Raw genomic sequence first — 22,084 nt, 5'->3', positions numbered from 1 at the left:
ATCCCCAAAATGAGCAAGCACCAAGAGACTATCCCAAATTACCAGACAGTTAACAAAAATGTTTTAGAAGAAAAAAACTACATTAAAATAAAAAACTCAATGAATGGGTTATATAGACAAGGGCCACACCTCCTAAAGGTGGTCACACTTGCTAAAATACGTACAAAAAACCTGAACAAGGAATGGGAAAGAGATTCATGGCATGAAATTTTTCTGAAAGACAGCTAAAAGAATGAATAAATGGTGAAATAGAGGCTGTGGTTTCTCAGTACTTTAAAGATGTCAAATATCATCATATTCAATCAAATTTCAGCCCAAATACTAGTGTATTTTTTTTCATGAAACATGAATATTGATCCTAAAATGTACTTGGAGGGATAAAATGCAGAAGACAGTTAAAACTGAAAAAGGGAAAGAAGAAGTAGAAAACGACCTACCAGGTATCAATAGTTATGCTGGATAGATAGTGCATTATGTAGGAAAAGACAAGTAGACTGATAGAAAGGATAAAGCATCCAGAAACAAATTCATATACATACAGTAATTCAAATGATGATAACAATAGCATTTCAAACCAGTGAGAGACAAATTATTCAAAAAGTAATTCGGATATCCATTTGTAGGAAAAAAAACTTTAGATAAACTGCAAAGGTAAATGCAAAATATATTCAACAACAGAAAAACTATTGGTAGAAAATAAAGGAGATATTTCATATTTTATAAACAGGAAGTGTGGAAGACATTCCTAAGCTAGATACAAAATCTAGAGCCATAAAGAAAATCATTTCTTATATGCTTGAAGCAAGTGAAATATTGCATTATCTATAATAAAGGAAAATCAAAATATTTTTCAAACTACTACAAATCAATAAGAAAAAGACAAGAGCTAATAAGATGAAGGGCATGATCAGGTAATACACCCCCCAAAAATAAATAAGTAAAAAGAAATCTGAAAAAGAAACTCATCATAGGTTTTTGTCCATCAGATTCACACACAAATAAGTGAACACATTAATAGCATCCATTATTGACACGTTTGGAGAAACAGGCATATTTACACACGTCTGATGAGTATATCGACAAGTACAATGTTTCTAGATCTAAATCAGGATTATTTTTTAAAAAATTTAATGTTTATTTTTGAGAGAGAGAGAGAGAGAGAGAGAGAGAGAGAGAGAGAGAAATAGAACAAGTGGGGGAGGGGCAGAGAGAGAGGGAGACACAGAATCGGAAGCAGGCTCCAGGCTCTCAGCCATCAGCACAGAGCCCAACGCAGGGTTCAAATTCTGACTGGTGAGATCATGATGTGAGCCGAAGTCGGATGCTTAACCAAGAGCCACCCAGGTGCCCCGAAATCAGCAATATTTAAAAAAAAATATTTGAGGAATGCATCTCTGTTAACCCAAGAGCATTCATTCTAGGGACTTATATTAGTAACTTATTACAAAGATATTAACAGACAGTGTTTTAAAGTGTGTGTGTGTGTGTGTGTGTGTGTGTGTGTGTGTGTGTGTAAGACGGTTTATAAAGGTTGGGGCACCTGGGTGGTTCAGTTGGTTAAGCTTATCACTTTGGCTCAGGTCCTGATCTCAGGGCTCAGGTCATGATCTCCCGGTTTGTGAGTTTGAGCCCCCCATCAGGCTGTCAGCACAGAGCCCAGTTTGGATCCTCTGTCCCCTTCTCTCTCTGCCCCTCCCTCACTCATGCTCGCACATGCTCTCTCTCTCTCTCTCTTTCTCTCTCAAAAATAAACAGAAAAAAATTTTAAAAAGATTGTTTATAACAGTAAAAACTTAGAAATATCTTTTACAATCAACAGGTGCTTGATAATAAAGTTATGACTATCTATTACTATGGATTACTATGCAGCAAGTAAAAATTCAGATCTCTGTGTAGTCACACAGAAAGATCTCCAGGAGCTATTCTTTAAGGAAAACCAAGCTGCAGAAAAAAAAAGTCTTGTATGATACCATTTACATAAAAACTAATAATAAATACTACCTTGTATTTGTACTCATACACAGGATAGTACATATAATACTATAATACAATACAACACAACATAATAAAATAAAATATATTATTATATATACATAATATATAATACAGTCAACCCTTGAACAACATGGGCTTGAACTCTGCAGACCCACTTATATGTAATTTTTTTTTTTATATAAATTCAGTACAGTACTGCAAATGTATTTACTCTTCCTTATGTTTCCTTAGCATTGCCTTTTCTCCACCTTACTTTGTGGTAAGAATACAGTCTATAATACATAAAATATACAAAATATGTGTTAATCAACTACTTATGATTAACTTACTTATCAGTAAGACTTCTAGTCAACAGTAGTAGGCTACTGGTAGTTAAGTATTTGAGGAGTGAAAAGTTACACATGAAGTTTTGGCTATGTGTGGGGTAAGTGCCTCTAACTCCCACACTATTTAAGGGCCAACTGTATAACAAAAATTATGAGAAGATATACATCAAGGGTTAATAATGGCTGTTTCTTGGGAGAGAAATGGATTTGAAGGGGAAATAAACAAAAGGAATATCCATTTTTTGCACTACATTTTTCCTCATTTATAATTTTTATGGAAGGGCATTAACCTATTTACCTGTGTAGTTTTTTTTAATTTTTTTTAATGTTTATTTATTTTTGAGACAGAGAGAGACAGAGCATGAACGGGGGAGGGTCAGAGAGAGAGGGAGGGAGACACAGAATCTGAAGCAGGCTCCAGGCTCTGAGCTGTCAGCACAGAGCCCGACGCGGGGCTCGAACTTACGGACCGTGAGATCATGACCTGAGCCGAAGTCGGATGCTTAACCGACTGAGCCACCCAGGCGCCCCTTTACCTGTGTAGTTTAAACAAAATGAAAATGGCTTTGTTTCTGGATGAACAGAGGGAAGTTGAGGAGGAAGAGTACACAGAAGGAAAAGGAAGACAAGCAGGTAAGATATAATCATAACACAAAGTCTCACTTTGTATTTTTCTTATCAACTTTGGGTCTACAATGTAGAAATCAGGGTCTGAAAAAATCAGAACCTTAAACAAACATTCCTAAAATTTTTATGGAATCACAAAAGACCCTGAATAATTACAGCAGTCTTGAAAAAGAAAAAGAAAGCTGGAGGCATCACAATTCCAAACGTCAAGCTATGTTATGAAGTTGCAATCATGAAAACGGTATGGTACTGGCACAAAAACAGACACATAGATCAATGGAACAGAAAACCCAGAAGTGGACCCAACTTCTGGCCAACTATATGGCCAACTAATCTTTGACAAAGCAGAAAAGAATATCCATTAACAAAGACACTCTCTTCAACAAATGGTGTTGGAAAAACTGGACAGCAACATGCAGAAGAATGAAATTTTCTTATACCATACACAAAAATAAATTCAAAATGGATGAAAGACCAATATGTGACACAGGAAACCATCAATAGCCTAGAGAACACAGGCAGCAACCTCTTTGGCGTTGGCCTGACCAACTTCTTACCAGACACATCTCTGGAGGCAAGGGAAACAAAAGCACAACTGAACTATTGGGACTTCATCCAGATAAGGAACAAAGGAAATAGTAAAGGAAACAATCAACAAAACTGAAAGGCAGCCTGTGGAATGGGAGAAGATATTTGCAAATTACATCTCTGATATAGGGTTGGAATCAAAGATCTGTAAAGAACTTATCAAACTCAACACCCCTCCAAAAAAATTCAGTGAAGAAATGGGCAGAAGACATGAGTAGACATTTTTTCCAAAGAAGACATACAGATAGCTAACAAACACATGAAAAGATACTCAACATCACTCACCATCAGGGAATAACAATTCAAAACTACAATAAGCTACCACCTCACACCTGTCAGAATGGCTAAAGTTTACAACACAAGAAACAACCAGTGTCGATGAGGATGTGGAGACAGGGGAACCGTCTTATACTATTGGGAATGCAATGCAAACTGGTGCAGCCGCTGTGAAAAACAGTATGAGTTTCCTCAAAAAGTTAAAAATAGAACTATACTATGAACCAGCAATTGCATTAGTATACTAGGTATTTACCCAAAGTATACAAAAATATTGATTTGAAGGGGCACATGCACCCTAATGTTTACAGCAGCATTATCAGGAATAGCCAAATTATGGAAAGAGCCAATGTGCCCATCAACTGATGAATGGATAAAGAAGATGTGGTATATAGATACAATGGACTATTACTCAACCATCAAAAAGAATGAAATCTTGCCATTTACAGTGATGTGGATGGAGCTAGAGGGTATTATGATAAGCAAAGTAAGTCAGTCAGAGAAAGACAAATACCATATGATTTCACTCATATGTTGAATTTAGAAAAACAAAACAGATGAACATAGGGGAAGTGGGGGGGGGGAGAGAAGAAAGCAAGCCATAAGAGAGTCTTAGCTATTGAGAACAAACTGAGGGTTGATAGAGGGGAGGTGGGTGAAGGATGGGCTAAATGGGTGATGGGTATTAAGGAGGGCACTTGTTCTGTTATGCACTGGCTGTTTTAAGTGATGAATCACTAAATTCTACTCCTGAAGCCAATATTACACTATATGTAACTAGAATTTAAATAAAAATTTGAAGAAAAAAAAAGAAGAAAAATCACAACCTTAAATGAAGGATTAAGTTCCCAAGTGACATGATTCTGATGGGCAAATCAGGTGAAGAGCCTAAAAGAGTTAGGAGCAATAGAAGAGGCTAATCAGGCTCATGGGTTGCAATGTTGGCCTCCAGCAGAGAGACCTCTGCTAGGCTTTGAAAATCCTTTTACTCCCCATGGTAATTCCTCCTCCAAATCCCCAAGTTACTGACCCCCAGCAGGGTGCTGTCATTAGTGAAGTTTAGGAGTCTAAAGCAAAATGCAAATGGACTATTATTTAGTATGGTACCAAATTTACCAAATTCTATTAGGGATAAATTTATTTAATCATCACTGGAAAATGGTACTGCAGCAGTCTTCCAAAAAAAATAAAATAAAATAAAATAAACCGACCGCCTGAAGTCTCAGGTCATTTTTGGAAGAAATTATTTAGATCTAAATTGCTTTGGTCTGAAAGTCTCTAACTCATTGACAAAAATATGATTCATTCAAAGGCTCTTTGAAAAAAAAAGATGTTGTCTTTCATTTGCCCTGTTCCTTTACCCTAGTCCCATAAAACATCCAATAGAATTGTATAGCAATAAAGCAAAGGCTTAACCGGGTAGTAGAAAGCCCTGTTGTTTGTTATAAAGACGTAAAGACTAAGATTACTATGCCTTTATCAAAGTGAAATGGATTTAGACTAATGTAAAAGACAGCATGACAAGCTTTATTACAACGTAATGGTTTAGAAGTCAAAGCAAAAATAGAATGATAAAACAGCTTTGGGAGAGGCTAGGTAGTCTTAACATTGATGATACCTATACACAATCAATTGCGACTCTGATGACTTTTTTTTTTTTTTTTTCACTCGCTTTTAAAGTTATAAAACCCTTTGTGCATTAAAACCGCAGTGGGTAACTGATGTCAGCCTTCTCTGGCTCTCAAATGATCTCAAGGAGAAACCAAAAACAAGAAGCAGAAAACCAGTTAAGCGGAAGCATGCAGGCAGTATTTTTGAACAATCCTATATGATAGAAACACAATGCATTAAGATGACCTAAGGGGTCTTGCACACATCTGAGTGGAAATCAGTAAACCTTAATTTTTACAACCAAAGTCTGCCTTGTGACACGCAATTATACCTTGGAGAACTGCTTGTGAGCATGTATACCCTTCCCCTCGCTTTGTATACAATCCCCTATAAAGTGACAAACTCTGGGGGCGCCTGGGTGGCTCAGTCGGTTAAGCCTCGGACTTCGGCTCAGGTCACGACCTCGCGGTCCGGGGGTTGGAGCCCCGCATCGGGCTCTGTGCTGACCGCTCAGAGCCTGGAGCCTGTTTCCGATTCTGTGTCTCCCTCTCTCTCTGACCCTCCCCCGCTCATGCTCTGTCTCTCTGTGTCTCAAAAATAAATAAACGTTGGGGCGCCTGGGTGGCTCAGTCGTTAAGCATCCGACTTCAGCTCAGGTCACCATCTCGCGGTCCGTGAGTTCGAGCCCCGCGTCGGGCTCTGGGCTGGTGGCTCAGAGCCTGGAGCCTGCTTCCGATTCTGTGTCTCCCTCTCTCTCTGCCCCTCCCCCGTTCGTGCTCTGTCTCTCTCTGTCTCTAAAATAAATAAACGTTAAAAAAAAATTAAAAAAAATAAATAAACATTAAGAAAAAATTAAAAAAATAATAATTAATAAATAAATAAATAGACAGACAGACAAACTTTGGAGTGGTTCTTCAGAACAACCTGAAATCCTGTCTCCCAGGGTAGAATCTTCAATAAGACAAATAAAGTGTTTACTAATCCACTCTAAGATGGGCTTTTTTTTTCTTTCACTCAACACTTTCATGGAATTCTGTAATGATAAAATACTTGTTATTTGTTGCGTATTTATGTTTGATAAAGACTCATTCATTTAAGATGTATGGACGAGTTACTATGTGTTTGGCACAATTCAAAAAAGATATAATAGTCCTTAACCACATCGATCCCATCGGCTAATTGATAGTTACACTATTTTATATGTCCCATTTAACATGTGTTTAAGTACATTAATATGTGCTATGTCCTGGGAAACAGAAAAAAACGAACTCAACAAATAACCTTTGTTCTTAAGGACTCAAAATCTAGGAAAAGATACATGTATAACCTTTGAGTACACAAAGCACATTACGTTCAGTTCAGTAGTGGAAGTTATATCCAAGTGCTCAAAGATCTCAAAAAATAAAGCAATTAAATGTGATGAGGACATCAATAATGTTTTCAGTCTGAGTTTTTTGGTACTTTAGATTCATAGTAACATGTCTTCCCTTCAAGGTGTCCACAAATAACCACAGAACAAACACTACAAGGTCCCAGACACTAGGGATACCAAGGATACAAGCCAAAAAGACACCGCCTCCTGCTTAAGGAAGCAAACTAACAGTTACTTTTGAAACAACAGGATACATGTTCCAATGAGAGACACACAGGTGCAACTGGAATGTGGAGAAGCAAACACCGAAGTCTGTGCGAAAGACTCCAGAAAGTCTGAGACTGAGGGTGAAAAGACGTTTGTCAATTGATCATCAAGGAGAGGGAACTAAAGGCAGAAGAAAGAGCACACTGCAGAGCCCTGAGGCAGCAGGGTGGGAACAGCCAACTGGGATATGGCTGAAGCCTTAAATGAATGAAAGAGAAAAGCAGGAAATAAGTGGGGCTGACAGACTGGGAGAGGGCTTTGTATGAAAGCTTAAGAATTCTGGAGTTGATATTTAGACGGAGGATTAGATGAAGTGCTAAAAAAGGTTTTTTTTACAAACCGCTTCATCAGCAGGATAAAGGGCAGACTGGAGTCAGATCATCTGGATGTAGGGAGAAATGTTAGGAAATCTTTGTTATATTTTGGGTAAAAGAAAAGGAGATTTTGAACTAAGAGCAGTGGCAGCAGAGAGGGAGAGGTGAGGCTGATAAACATATTTTGATGGTAGAATCAACCAGAATTGGGAGAAGATTGACACAATAGGTATTATAGCAAAATATACAAATTTGGCAGGACTTGTGAGTGGGATGAGGCGAAGGAGTTGAAGATGAGTTTCTGTTTAGATTTTACATATACACGTATCACTTTAGAATAAAATAAAAAGTCAGATTCACTGAAAGTCTCAGGTGGGGCCTGTTCCCATAAGCCTCTAGCCCTGCGCCCCTTCTTCTCTTCACAACCAAGTGTCTTGAAATCTATCACATGTTAACTGGATCTATAAATTAGGCATTATGTAAAATGAAAGTTCGACAGAGAAACAAATGACAAGATTATTAGAGATTAAGAAATTTTCCTAAGGGGAATATGGGTAGTAAATAATGTGGTCAGGATTCAACCTGGATCCTGGATGCCTGGTTCTGGTACCATGTTTTTGTCTGACATTTAAAAAATATCCCATCAACATCACCAAATGGAAATGGACTGATTTACACAATCGAAATGTACTTAATGAACTTGATAGTCTTCAGGTTAACTTAAATTTCTAATTTACCCAATTTCTTCAATATAAAAAAAAAATTAGCTGTGCCTATTCCACATCTTACAATTACCAAGCAACATTTCCCCATCGCTATTTTTTTTTTCTATTGCATGAGTGAGAACTTTGGAAACTCTCCAGATGTGAGCTTCTGAGAGTGCAGCTATGAAGATTAAATCCACGAGTATATTATTTAGAAAAGTTTTTTAAGGAAACACTTTGTCTAGTTGCCCAGGACTATGCTTAAGTTACCATAAATATCTTTTCCTAATTTAGATTTCCAAAGACATAGTAGTTAGCCAGTATATTTTAAAAATCTACACCATCCCCCAGAGGAATTCAGGACCAAGGATAGATTTAGGGAGGAACCCAGGAGGCAGAAGTAAATACTTACAATGTACGATATCGCTTACTTTATCTTTGGAGAAGCTGAAAAGTTGTTTTCTTGCAGCAAAGAATTGGACAGCTATTACGCTGGCTGAGTGACCCCAGAGGACACCAACCGGTTTAGAGACAACATAGGGGTTCCAAAGGCAAACTTTGTTGTTGATGCCAGCAGTTGCTAACCAGAATTAGAAAGAAAAAAAAAGTGCTTTTAGTACATGAATAACCCATAACATTTTCTTTTTGAAATGAGTGCATGTCGCACATCTGCAGGTTCTTAAATGCTTTCTGAGCACTAATGCACCCTGCCTGGAAGAAAGGAAGATCATGGCAAACTAACGGGCCTGAGTTCTATTACCGGAAATGGTGGAAATGGAAGGAGAGGTGGGGAACGAGTATTCATGGGGCCACAGGACAAGAGAGTCCCGTTTAGGAGGCAGCCAATGGCCCAGCCAGGAGGCCACAAAATCCTGCTTCTCAGTCCTCATGCTTTCCTTCTACTGCTAGCACAGCCTAGGAATATACACCAAGTTACAGTCAGTTATCCCAGGAGTAAGAAAGAACTAAACCAATATTTAAAGTTTCCAAATTAATGAAAAAGATATAGAAACAAATTATTTCCACTGCCATATAAACAATTGAATATTTACAAGCACACAAACAGCAGAATTATATTTTTGACCTGCTCTATTGAGAGAACAAGATATTTTTGAACATGAATTGGTTTTATTCAGGGAGCACATCAAGAGCATGCGGAACAGTGGTGTTTCTGGTCTGTGGAAACTCAGTAGAGCACTCTTTGTTTTTCTCTTCTTTGGGGCCGACTGTAGAGCTGAACTTATTCACTGTTCTCCTTCCAGCACTATGCCAGGTGCAAAGTAGTGACAGTGTGTAGGGTTGAAATAATCAATTGATGAATCAATGAAATAGTTGATATTTGCATCCTTCCAAACTCAATTCGCTAACCCAACCTTATCAGATAGATCTACAATTCTCTTTGAAAGGTGAATATTGGCATATTCCTGAGTTTCTATTCAAGGTATCTTTTACTGTGATTGTCAGCCATGATTATTAGGGATTTTAGAGACTCAGCCTCCTAGCTGATACCAATACTCTTCATGTGAATGATAATTGTTAAATGAGGGTTATTAATATGACCCATTCCAAAGGCCATGTATGGCCATTCTCTACAACTACTCTATTAAGTTTTAGTGCCTCACTTTTTCATAGTGTTTGAACTAATGTATATACCATATGAAATCATCAGCTTTCAAAACATCACATATTTTAAATAGTTAGTGCCCGAAACTTTATAGCTTATTTCCTCAGCTAAAATATACTCTTTCATATCAAAAAAATAACTCTCATTTTAAACTAAAACTAGGGTAATCTGACAATGTTCAAAAAGCAGTGGGGGTTGCATTCTGAACAGTGAAAACCTTCTATATTTCATAGTTCTGGTGTAGGTGTGTTGTGGCTATCGAAGCAGCAGCAGCAGCCATAGTAGTAGTAGTAGTCGTAGTCATAGTAGTGGTAGTAGTAGTAATTGGAGTAGTGGCAGTAGTAGTGGTGGTGGTGGTAGTGGTAGTAGTTGTAGTAGTAGTAGTGGTAGTAGTGGTGGTGGTAGTGGTAGTAGTAGCAGTGGTGGTGGTTGTAGTACTAGTAACGTGGTGGTGGTAGTGGTAGTAGTTATAGTAGTGGTGGTGGTTGTAGTAGTAGTAGTAGTAGTGGTAGTAGTGGTGGTGGTGGTGGTAGTAGTGGTGGTGGTAGTTGTGGTAGTAGTAATAGTAGTGTGGTGGTGGTGGTGGTAGTAGTGGCCATAGTAGTTGTAGTGGTGGTGGTTGTAGTAGTAGTAGTAGTGGTGGTGGTGGTAGTTGTGGTAGTAGTAGTAGTAGCAGTGGTGGTAGTAGTAGTAGTGGTGATAGTAGTAATAGTAGTAGTGGTAGCGGTAGTAGCAGTAGTGGTTGTAGTAGTGGTGATAGTACTAGTAGTAGCAGTGGTGGTGCTTGTAGTAGTAGTAGTGTGGTGGTGGTAGTAGTAATAGTAGTAGTGGTAGCTGTAGTAGCAGCAGTGGTGGTGGTGGTAGTGGTAGTAGTTGTAGTAGTGGTGGTGGTTGTAGTGGTAGTAGTGTGGTAGTAGTAGTAGTGGTGGTGGTGGTGGTGGTAGTAGTGGCCGTAGTAGTTGTAGTGGTGGTGGTTGTAGTAGTAGTAGTAGTGGTGGTGGTGGTAGTTGTGGTAGTAGTAGTAGTAGCAGTGGTGGTAGTAGTAGTAGTGGTGATAGTAGTAATAGTAGTAGTGGTAGCGGTAGTAGCAGTAGTGGTTGTAGTAGTGGTGATAGTACTAGTAGTAGCAGTGGTGGTGCTTGTAGTAGTAGTAGTGTGGTGGTGGTAGTAGTAATAGTAGTAGTGGTAGCTGTAGTAGCAGCAGTGGTGGTGGTGGTAGTGGTAGTAGTTGTAGTAGTGGTGGTGGTTGTAGTGGTAGTAGTGTGGTAGTAGTAGTAGTGGTGGTGGTGGTGGTGGTAGTAGTGGCCGTAGTAGTTGTAGTGGTGGTGGTTGTAGTAGTAGCAGTGTGGTGGTGGTAGTAGTTGTGGTGGTAGTAGTAATAGTAGTAGTGGTAGCCGTAGTAGCAGCAGCGGTGGTGGTGGTGGTAGTAGTAGCAGCAGCCGCAACAGCAGCAGCAGGAGGTTGAGCATTTGGTGGTGTTAGAAAGATGGCAAAACAGCAGACACAGTACCAAAACCATCTTCTTTCTCTGTATCATCTCACATCTCCCCCAAATTCTAATAAAAACGCTAATTCAAGCATTGGGGCCCTTTCTCATATTTCCACCCCAATGTAGTTCATACATGCCGCACACCATAATGCATCATTATCAGACATTCTCAGGCAATAAAATGTGAGCTGTTCAACTTGGTCTCTCTGGCAATAAAGCAAGAAGGTGGAGAGGCCCCGTGCATACAAATACACATCCCAGACTATTTATGAGGCCCTCAGAGTTACCATGATTTATTTTACATACCAATTAAATTGAGCCGAGAGTGGTAATCAAAAGCATGAATGCCCTCGGCAACATTGAAGGATGTCATTTTAAGAGGCTTTCTTGATTTCTCTCTCCAAGCCAGCACCACAGTGTTTGTATTGTTGGTTGTACTGGAAATGATAGCATCTAAAGATGCACTGTAAGTAACTGATTAAAAAAAAAGAAATGGATCTTTAGTTGGTTTCTCACAAAACATGAGCAAAATTCAACGGTTTTAATACCTAAAGTCAAAAATTAAACCCAGGTTATGATGACACAACCCAATACATAGAAAATACCTCATTAATGCCTCCCCGCTCCACTACAGAATTTACAGTGGGAAGTTACAGCAAAGTCTGCATTCTGACCTTTTACCCAATCTAAGGATACCTTGAAAAAATTTTTTTAAGTTGGCACACATGGCAGGAAACAACATAATCACAATAATCATATGGGATTCTGGAGTCTTAAGATGAGTGATTGGCCAGATTCCTGGGTTCTTCCTCCTGGATCTGAAGCAGGCAAACAGAAGCTTAGACACCCTCTGCTGCTCTCCAAGGTCCAAACCGTGCCCAAACCATGGTTCGTTTAAGTCATGACTGGACCTAGACAGGGCTCAACGTCTGGCACAAACACAGCCAGGGACTTGGGTAAAATGGCTGTTCCTATGTCCTCAGGGACACAGCACCAGATACCGTGGAACAAAATCCCATTCCCCAAGCAAGGATCTTGCTGCCTCTTGCCAGGAGGACCTGTCAGACTCCCAGGCTCCAAAAAGCAAATAGCCTGTTCCTCCAGGAACAGTATTCTTATCTCCTCCTTGTTTCCTCTCCATCATTTTCTCTCCCTGTCTTTCCTTCAAAAAAGAAAAAAGAGAGAGAAAGAAAAGAGAGAAGAAGGAAAGGAGAACAAACCTAAGAAGGGATCAGTTCCTGGGGCGCCTGGGTGGCTCTGTCGGTTAAGCATGTGACCCTGGATTTCAGCTCAGGTCATGATCTCATGGTTCCTGAGATCAAGTCCCATTGAGGCTCTGTGCTGACAGCATGGAGACTGCTTGGGATTCTCTCTCTCCCTCTCTCTGCCCCTCACCCACTCGTGTGTGTGTGTGTGCGCCCGCGCGCGCACATGTGTACGTGTGCACGTGTGCATGCATGGGCTTTCTCTCTTCAAGTAAATAAGCATTACAAATTTTAAAAAAAGAAGTGATCAGCTTCTACAAAGGTGAACCTCACTAGGGAGCAATTAATGTCAGGACAATAAAGGTCCCTGAGCACCGGCTATACCACTGCTGCTTCTTTACAGGAAGTACCAACAGTCTAAGTCTGATGACATCTGTTCTCATTAGGAAGTAACCTCACTGAAAATATTCCTTTTGTTTACAGAAAATGCTAAGGGTTACTGTAACTTGACTCAGTGAAGCAATACTATCTGATCTAGAGTATATAACAAACGCTGTATCTTCAAATCCATGGAAATTTCACGATGTCATTATGGTACAATCAAAATAAAGTATTTCTGTGCAGAAGATTACTTTGTCTTGTGTTCCCACATTACATTGAACTATCATCTTCAGTTTTGAGGCTATAAAGAAAAAACATATAAAAAAGTACGTTCTGCTCTGGTATTCGAAGGACTGCTTTTAGATTTGAATCTGCAGGCTACCAAGTGACATTTATGGGCCTGTAGTGTTACATATCGGAGGCTTAACAATTCACACTTTATTTCTAGACCAAGATATAACTTGTATCTGATTAGACTGTGGAATGCCAGAGCTCCTGAGAATGCCCGAGTAAAAGGTGAGGGTAAAGCCATTTCCTTAAAATCAAATTATCTGATAAATAAGAATGTTTTCCTCCCTTCTTGAAGACAGCAAAGGAAATGATAGGTTATGATGGAAAAGTTTTTAAAATATCAAGCTAGGGAATGGGGTGAGCTGATAAAATAAATGATTTGTTTTTAATATTCTCAGTGAGTTTCAAGCTTGGTGGAGGAAAATACTTTTTAAATTACTTTTAGATGCTATTTTCAGGGGGAAAAAAGACAACTTGATCATGTCTGTCCATTAAGATGTTCACTTTCCATGCTTCCGCTCTTTGCCACTTAGTCATAAAAAAGGCGTTAAGCGAACTGCCATTGATCCCTGTTCTGTTCTCGTGGGTGTGCTGTCAGGATGACCCTGTGTAATGGCAATTAGTTAAGGTGAGGAAAGTGATCTGAAAATGGAATGTGATCCCTAAAAACCAAGTAAGTAATGCCATTAGGTGAAGTTGAAATAAGCTAGAATGAGGCCACCTGATATCCTCTGCCAACAGGTACAAGCTGTAAGCAGAGTAGAAAATGGGGCCATTTCTAAGAACTCTTATTATCATTTTCCAAGCTTTTTTACTTTAGGAGTCATACGGCTTTAGGAAAACACCCTACCTTGAACTTTCTTTGATGATCTCTTGCTTGCGAGAGTTGGTTTTCAGTTGCATTTCTTATTTTGAAGTTTGAGTCCCTTTCTCTGAGACCACCACATGGCCGCCTATATTCTGACCAGCTACCATTGTAAGAAGGACAGAAAGAATCACCCTATTTCGTTTTTAAAAATCAAAATGCATCTAACTCAGTACTGCTGGGCACATTAAAAAATAATAATGCAATTAATTTAATGACTTTTCAAAATGCTGATTGGACGCCCATGCCCATGATACAAATGGATCTTAACGCCCATCACGCTGTTGAACAGGCTGCAGGAAGAGACCTCTTCAAACCTAGGCTACCAGCTCAAAGCTGATTTCGACAGCTTTAAACACAGTGAGAGAACTGATAGGAAGGACACGGTGTTCTAGCTAACTCAGGAAGGCACCCTCTTTTTGTCTGGACTGATTTAGATGCAGAGCAGTGGAACAAAGCACAACAAGAGACTAAATGTAGCACTTATTCCAAACTTCATCTCTATCAATTATAAAGGCTTCCTAAGGAAATGTAGCCTGGTAGCTGTATTCTCAATTCTCTGGCACACCTCTATTAATTAGTGCAGCAATTAGTGATTTTGTTATCAGTCCAAACTGTTTTGTACCTTCTCCCAGCCATGGCCAAACAAAGGAGACAAAACACCTTTCAACGTAAAAAAAAAAAAAAAAAAAAAAAAAAAAAAAAAATCAATGCTTTTTTTATTATTGGCAATTTAGTGCTCACTTTTTCAAAAGCTATACTGCCAGTCTATGGTTTCCAAGGTTTCCAATGATATTGTCTATAAGAGGAGGCAATTACTTAGGACCAAAAAAGGAAAACTTCTCTCAGATTTAAGACATTTATGTCTTGCCCCTATTGCATAAAATCTCTGTACTTTATAAGCATTTTCAGAATGTAATTATTTTTCTATTAAAATGTGACACAGAACCACTCAGACAAGATGAAAATATTTCTCCTTCAAAGTTTTAAAATAGAAATCTGAACCTTATCTTGAAGCAGTAAGTTAATACTCTTATGTCTGACTCTAAGTTTTTCCTTTGACATTTCAGTTTTATAAATATTTTATCCCTGGCTTCAATGAAACATTATTACCATACTTGCTCATCTATTTCTTTCTTTCCCCAATTGTATATTCTCTTCTCACACTAAGAATAAAATCAGCAAAAAATATTTCTTGAGGAGTTCTAACAGTATCGATTCATGTCGCTGGGGTAAAAAAAAAAAAATTATATTTCAAATGAAAGCAACTGTTGGTTGCTTGCTCCTGGCAGGTTAAGTCTTGTGGACCAGGGATCACTATTAGGACCACTGTTCAATTTTTATTCCTTCCTGCCCTCCTCTCCCTGCTTCATTATTTTAATATTTCTTTCCTTCTCCTCATACTGAAATAACTGAGCTGCAAATAAACAAAAAAAGTTGTATTTAAGCTTCTAATAGCTACTGCTAAATCTGGGAACAGGCATTCATTCATTGGTTAGGACTGAATTAGGTCCTTCTTTCACAGGTACTTTGGGCTTCAAATCTAAAATTTGAAATAAGAGGGGCTCCTGGGTGGCTCCGTCGGTTAAGCGTCCAACTTTGGCTCAGGTCATGATCTCGCAGTTTGTGAGTTCGAGCCCCGTGTCGGACTCTGTGATGACTGCTCAGAGCCTGGAACCCGCTTCAGATTCTGTCTCCCCCTGCCCCTCCCCTGCTCATGCTCTGTCTCTCTCTGTCTCTCAATAATAAATAAATGCTAAAAAAAATTATTTTTAAGAAAAACTAAATTTGAAATAAGAGAAAATGTTATAAACTCTTCGCCTTTCTAGACTCTATATACTTTTTAAATTGCCTTCTCCCCTATCCATTTTCCTCAATATTGATTCACATAGTATTAAACTATATACTATTTGCAGTCTTTTTTACCCCAGTCACTTTTTTAACCATAAAAAGCCCCCTATTTTTTTTTAAATCTACTAATAATGAGCAAGATTTCTTTTGGTATCTCTCTTTCCTTTTGAAATATTTTTATCCAGTATTTATCCAGTGTCTTAATCTATTCAGGCTGCTATAATGAAATATACAGACCAGGTAGCTTAAACAACAAAAATGTATTTTTCACAGTTTTGGAGACTGGGAAGTCCAAGATCAAGGCGCTAACAGATTCAGTGTCTGGTAAGGGCCCATTTCCTGGTTCATAGGTGGCCAAATTCTTGCTGCATCCTCACATGGGGAAGTGAGAGACTCTCTGAGGTATCTTATAAGAGCATGAATTCTATTCATGAGAGCTACACTAGCCACCTCCGAAAGGCACTACCTTCTTTTTTTTTTTTTAATTTTTTTTAGTGTTTATTTATTTCTGACAGAGAGAGACAGAGCATGAGTGGGGGAGGGGCAGAGAGAGAGGAAGTCACAGAATCTGAAGCAGGCTCCAGGCTCTGAGCTGTCAGCACAGAGCCCGACGTGGGGCTTGAACTCACGAATGGTGAGATCGTGACCTGAGCTGAAGTCGATCGCTCAACCAACTGAGTCGCCCAGGCGCCCCAAAAGGCACTACCTTCTAATACCATCATATGGGGCTTAAGATTTCAACATATGAATTTGGAAATGGACACAAACATTTAGTCCCTAACATTCTGCCCCTCCCCTATCCATGTCCTTCTTGAGAGCAAATTACATCCCAATGGTCTCAAAAGTCTTAACTCATTCCAGCATCAACTCTAAAGTCTAAGTTCAAAGTCTCATCTAAATCAGATACAAAGACTTGGGATACAATTCATCCTGGGGAAAATTTCTTTCCAAGCTGTGAACTCAAGAAATCAAACAAGTTGTGTGCTTCCAAAAAAGTGGTGGAACAGGCATATGATAAGCATTCCCATTCCAAAGGGGAGAAATAGGAAAGAAGAAAGGGGTACTAGATACCAAGTAAATACAAAGTCTAACCAAGAAAACTCTCTGAAACCTTAACACTCAAGAATAATTCTCTTTGGCTTGATGCTCTCCCTTCCAAATCCACTGGAATGGCCATGCTACTCCCATGGCTTGGTGCTGCTGTCCACCTATGCTGCAGCTCTCTGAGGGGGTCCCACCGCTGTGCTGGCTCCTCTGGGTGTGGCTACACCATGACTCTCCGCAGAGCCATCATCCCTTCAGAGCTAGGTTGGGGCGATCTGGCCCACGTGAACCAGAGAGGCAGCCCCATCCTCTGAAACCATTCTGCAACATCTCAGAAGAAAAGAAACAGAAACTCAAAGGCACAGAAAGAAAATCTAACTAAACTAAAACATAGTGATTTAAAATAAATTTTAAAAAGACTGAATAAACATGTATAAAGCTTATTGCAGGATAATATGAAACATCTAAGATATGTCACACACGTAATGGGAGCCCCAGAAAAAAAAAAAAGCTTATTTCAGGATAATATGAAACATCTAAGATATTTCACACACATAATGGGAGCCCCAGAAAAAAAAAAAAAGGAAGGGTTCAGACAATTTTGGGAAAAATAACAATAGAAACATTTCCAAATTTAATAAAAACTACAGACCCATATATCCAAGAATTTCAATGAATTCTAAGCAGTGTAAACACACACACACACTCTCTCTTTCTCTCTCTCTCTCTCTCTCTCACACACACACACACACACACACACACCAATAAACTGAGGCACATCACAAGTAAGCTAGTTAAAAACAGTGAGAAAGGGAAAATAGGGCAAAACATGGTACCATGTGTTACAGTAGACACTGGAGAATAAAAAACCTATCATATGCCCTAAGAAGATCGTTTAGCTTTCAGTTTATGTATACATGTGATTTGCATGTGATACATCCAAATTTCCTCTGGGTTTGAAAGAGTTATGACAGGCAGGACAAAAGTTGTGATGTAGGTACAGACATTTTTAGGATTCCTTCACAGATTGAGCTGCATCTGAAAGCAAGATTTTTAAGAAGCCAGGAGCATAGCTCAAATTGAGAACCCTGAAAATCATGTAAGGCAAAGTCCATATGAATGACAAGAAACAGCAAAATAAGGAGTTTGGTAAAGGTAAGGGAAGTTTCGGGGTCAAAACTGGCAAGTAAGACTCTGCTTTGGTGGCAGGATCTGGAATATCCCAGAATAAGGGAATCCTTCAGAGGTAGTCCACATTGAGAACGTGAATGGAGAAGAATATGAGCAATGGGTAGGACCAGGGCATCTGCAATCTGCAAATAGAACGTTCCCCACCTGGAAACTGATGTCTTTGTGGGACATTCTAAAATGGCTCATCATTTCAAATTTTCAGACCTCAAGTCCTGAAGATTCCTGTTTCAGAAGGTCGCTTATTTCCCTCCTTCCTTGCTTGCTTTATCATTTCCACTTTCTCATCATCAAAAGCCTTATAATTAGCCAGTCTGATTGCAGTGTCTTTCTTTGTCCTCCAACCTATGCCAAACAGAACTATCAAGGAAACCATTCTTAAATGTTGTGTGCATTAGGTCTTCCAAGTATCCTGAAAAACCTTCAATGCTTCACTGTTTCATTTTCTATCAGGTGTAAATAGGGCTAGTTGCCAAGATTTCCAACATATGTCCCTATTAGACCTACTCACTTGTATTTCCTCAATACTCAGCCTCTCATCTATTCATGTCCATTTCTCTTCCCTTCATTGTGTCTGCTTGTCTCCCTTTACTCATGTTCTCTGTGTTCTTTTTCCCTCCACCTATCCATCCTTTGAGTAGCACCAACTACTCTTGAAGCTTTCCTCATAATGTTTGCTGCTTAAGAATTACTATGGGAGTTAATATCTCATTTATGTGGTTTAGTAGCTAATTTTCAGTACCATTATACAATGTTCTCACAAGTTATTTTACATGAGTCTTTAATTCTTATTCCTATACTAAGTTTCTTGAGGGCTATAATTAATCTTTCTTCTACAGTCTCCAAGGCCTAAAACAGTTTAGAGCTCATAAAAGACAAATAAATAATTGTTGATTGATTGACACATTGAGATCATAATTTAAATAAACTGATTAATGTAAATATATATTTTTCAGCTATTTTTCCAAAAATTAATCACTTAATTACAATGAGTTTTGATGCACAGAGCTAAGAAATATGTAATCCTAATAAGATAGGAAACATCCTTGATATTTCTTTCGTATGTAAAATGTTTTTGTAGCCAGTTCCTAACGGCAGTGATTCAGAGGCCAGACTCCAAAGTTGGATTGCTTAGTTCATAAACATGAATTACAGTGTTGATACTAAACCAAGTTTCCATGTTCTTTCGTCACTAGATGAGGGAACCAAAGATTAGAATGATATTTTGGAAACACGATGAGCAATGATTTCACTTGAACCTACAGAAAACTCCTTGTCCTGCAACTTAACAGACAAATGCTTATAAGCAGTTACCAGCAGAGTTGAATTTAGAGAGGTTTAAATGAAACTAGGACAGGGTCTAGAGTGGAAACTTTTCATTCTCTCACTGAAAGTGAAGAGAGTATTTGGATACTACTCATATTCAGAAAATATAATATCAAATTGAAAACTTTACTTGTTATATCCCCAATCTTTTCAATAACAAAATTCTTTTAGCTACTTCTCTGTATTTATTCATAGTAATTTAAGGTCATGGAACTCAAATAATACACTAATCTTGAGGAAGCCTACTACAAGTAGATTTTAAGAACTAGTACTTTATTACTATAGTCTATCTAGTGTTTGTTTTATGTATTAAAATAACATGCTTGTAAAAATAAACTACTGGACCTACACCAAAATAAAAAGCTTTTTCACAGCAAAGGAAACCATCAACAAAATGAAAAGGCAACCTACTGACTGGAAAAAGGTATTTTCAAATGATATATCCAACAAGGGATTAGCATCCAAAATATATACAGAACTAATACAACTCAATACAGGAAAAAACCCCAAAAATAATCCAGTTAAAAAATGGGCAGAAGACATGAATAGACATTTTTTTCCAAAGAAGACACACAGATGGCAAACAGACACATGAAACGATGCTTGACATTACTAATCATCAGGGAAATACAAATCAAAACCACAATGAGATATCACCTTACACCTATCAAATGGCTAGAATTAAAAAGACCAGAAACAACAAGTATTGGTGAGGACGTGGAGAAAAAGGAACCGTCATGCACTGTTAGTGGGAATATAAATTGGTAAACAGGATGGAGTTTCCCCAAAAAATTAAAATAGAAATACCATGATCAGGTAATTCTACTACTAGGTATTTACCCCCCAAACCCAAAAACACTAATTCAAAAAAATAGATGTACTTCTATGTTTATGGTAGCATTATTTAGAATAGCCCAGATATAGAAAATAAAGAAGAGGTGACATATATACATATATATACGTGTATACATATATACATACATATATACACACGCACTCGTACACACACACACAATGGAATACTACTCAGCCATAAAAAACAATGAGAGCTTCCAATCTGCAACAACATGGATGGACCTAGAGGGTATTATAATAAGTGGAATAAATCAGATAGGGAAAGACAAATACCCTATAATTTCACTTTTATGTGGAATCTAAAAAACAAAATGAATGCATAAACAAAAAGCAGAAACAATCCATAAAGACAGAAAGCAAACTGATGGTTGCTGGGGATGAGGTATGGGCAACAGTGATGAAGAGGAGTGGGATACACAGGATTCCAGTTATGGAATGAATAAATCACAGGAATAAAAGGTACAGTGTGGGGAATATAGTCAGTGATATTGTAATAGGTTGTATGGTGACAGATAATAGCTACGCTTGTGGTGAACACAGTGTAACGTACAGAGTTGTGGAATCACTATGTTGTACACTTGAACCTAATGTAACATTGCATGTCTAGTATATTTCAATTACCATGCTTGTTTGGAAGCAGCTGCAATAGCTCCCTGCAGTTTCTAGTACTGTGATTCTTATATCCATGTTATACAAACATAACACACAATTTTGTGCCTGCAACACAGAGGAGATAACCAAAAAATATCATCTTCTGTCTTTCCCGCATTCAATATCATGCCAGAATTAAAGGATGGGCAGAAGGTATCAAAGATGTGATACGATTTATAGTGAAGAAAAAAATATAGAACCTATAGTTCCCATCTTGTGGGGTATTACTATTGTGGGCCATGAATTAAAGAATTAGTTGCAACCTTCTAAACTCCAAAGAGGGTAAAAATACTAAAAAGGCCAAGAGCTGGGTCCATTTTGACTATCTCTCCTTCAAAGTATATTAGGAATAGACCTATAAGGTAATAGTCAAAGAGAGACTGTTAGTTTCCATTCCTTTCAATGGGCATAATTTAAAGTTGCAATTTAAAAGTGAGAAAGTTACCATAGTCTAGTAGATACTAGGACCCAAGAGATATCAGAACAGATATTGCACATGTAGATCCTGGACCAGAGGCAAACTTTGTATAAGTTATATATATTGTGAAACTAATAAACTCATTGATGACAAGGTATTAGGAATTTTCTGGCTTTCTATAGATGCTATTTTATGACATAATCTGTCACACAGAGAAATACTACTCAAGTACTGTAGTCAGAGGAACCCAGTCACTATATCAACAAACAGGAAAAAAAAAAGATCCTTTTTGAAGACAATCAAAAGAATATACTTTCATGAAACATGAAGAAAACAAAGGAGTGGTTTTGAGGGCACTTGTTACATTCTTTCACTAAGCAGCCATGGATGTGGCTAGATGAGACTTAGAAAAAAAATTTTTTTTAACTTTTTATTTATTTTTGAGAGAGACAGAGACAGAGTGTGAGCAGGGGAGGGGCAGAGAGAGAGAGAGAGGGAGTAACAGAATCTGAAGCAGGCTCCAGGCTCCAAGCTGTCAGCACAGAGCAGGATGAGGAGCTCGAACCCACGGACCGTGAGATCATGACCTGAGCCGAAGTTGGACGCTTAGGTCAGAGCCACCCAGGTGCCCCTAGATGAGACTTTTAGGATCAGAGTTGGGTTGAAGTTAAATGGATTCTATGACAATTTTTTCCCTTCTCTTGAGATGTCTTCAATGCACAGTTCACCTGAACTAATTGCATGAAATTTTAGGAAAGAAAGAACTGTTAGTGTGCAGGAGATAGCTGACAATCCAGGCCCAAACCTCCAGAGAAC

At 38.4% G+C, this 22,084-nt stretch overlaps 1 protein-coding gene across 1 annotated transcript in view; it reads right to left on the bottom strand.

Annotated features, from left to right (window-relative positions):
* WDR49 (WD repeat domain 49) overlaps window positions 1-22,084 on the bottom strand; it is a 140,202-nt gene that overhangs the window by 89,396 nt on the left and 28,722 nt on the right. Inside the window, exons 5-6 of the mRNA XM_027061483.2 lie at window positions 11,500-11,667; window positions 8,512-8,660 (exon numbers count right to left, since the gene is read on the bottom strand). Coding sequence (XP_026917284.2) covers window positions 8,512-8,660; window positions 11,500-11,667 — 317 coding nt within the window. The remainder of the gene's footprint in view (window positions 1-8,511; window positions 8,661-11,499; window positions 11,668-22,084) is intronic.

This window comes from Acinonyx jubatus, chromosome C2, assembly GCF_027475565.1.
Source record: "Acinonyx jubatus isolate Ajub_Pintada_27869175 chromosome C2, VMU_Ajub_asm_v1.0, whole genome shotgun sequence".
Classification (NCBI taxonomy): Eukaryota; Metazoa; Chordata; class Mammalia; order Carnivora; family Felidae; genus Acinonyx; species Acinonyx jubatus.
This window is presented reverse-complemented; position numbering and strand designations above follow the sequence as displayed.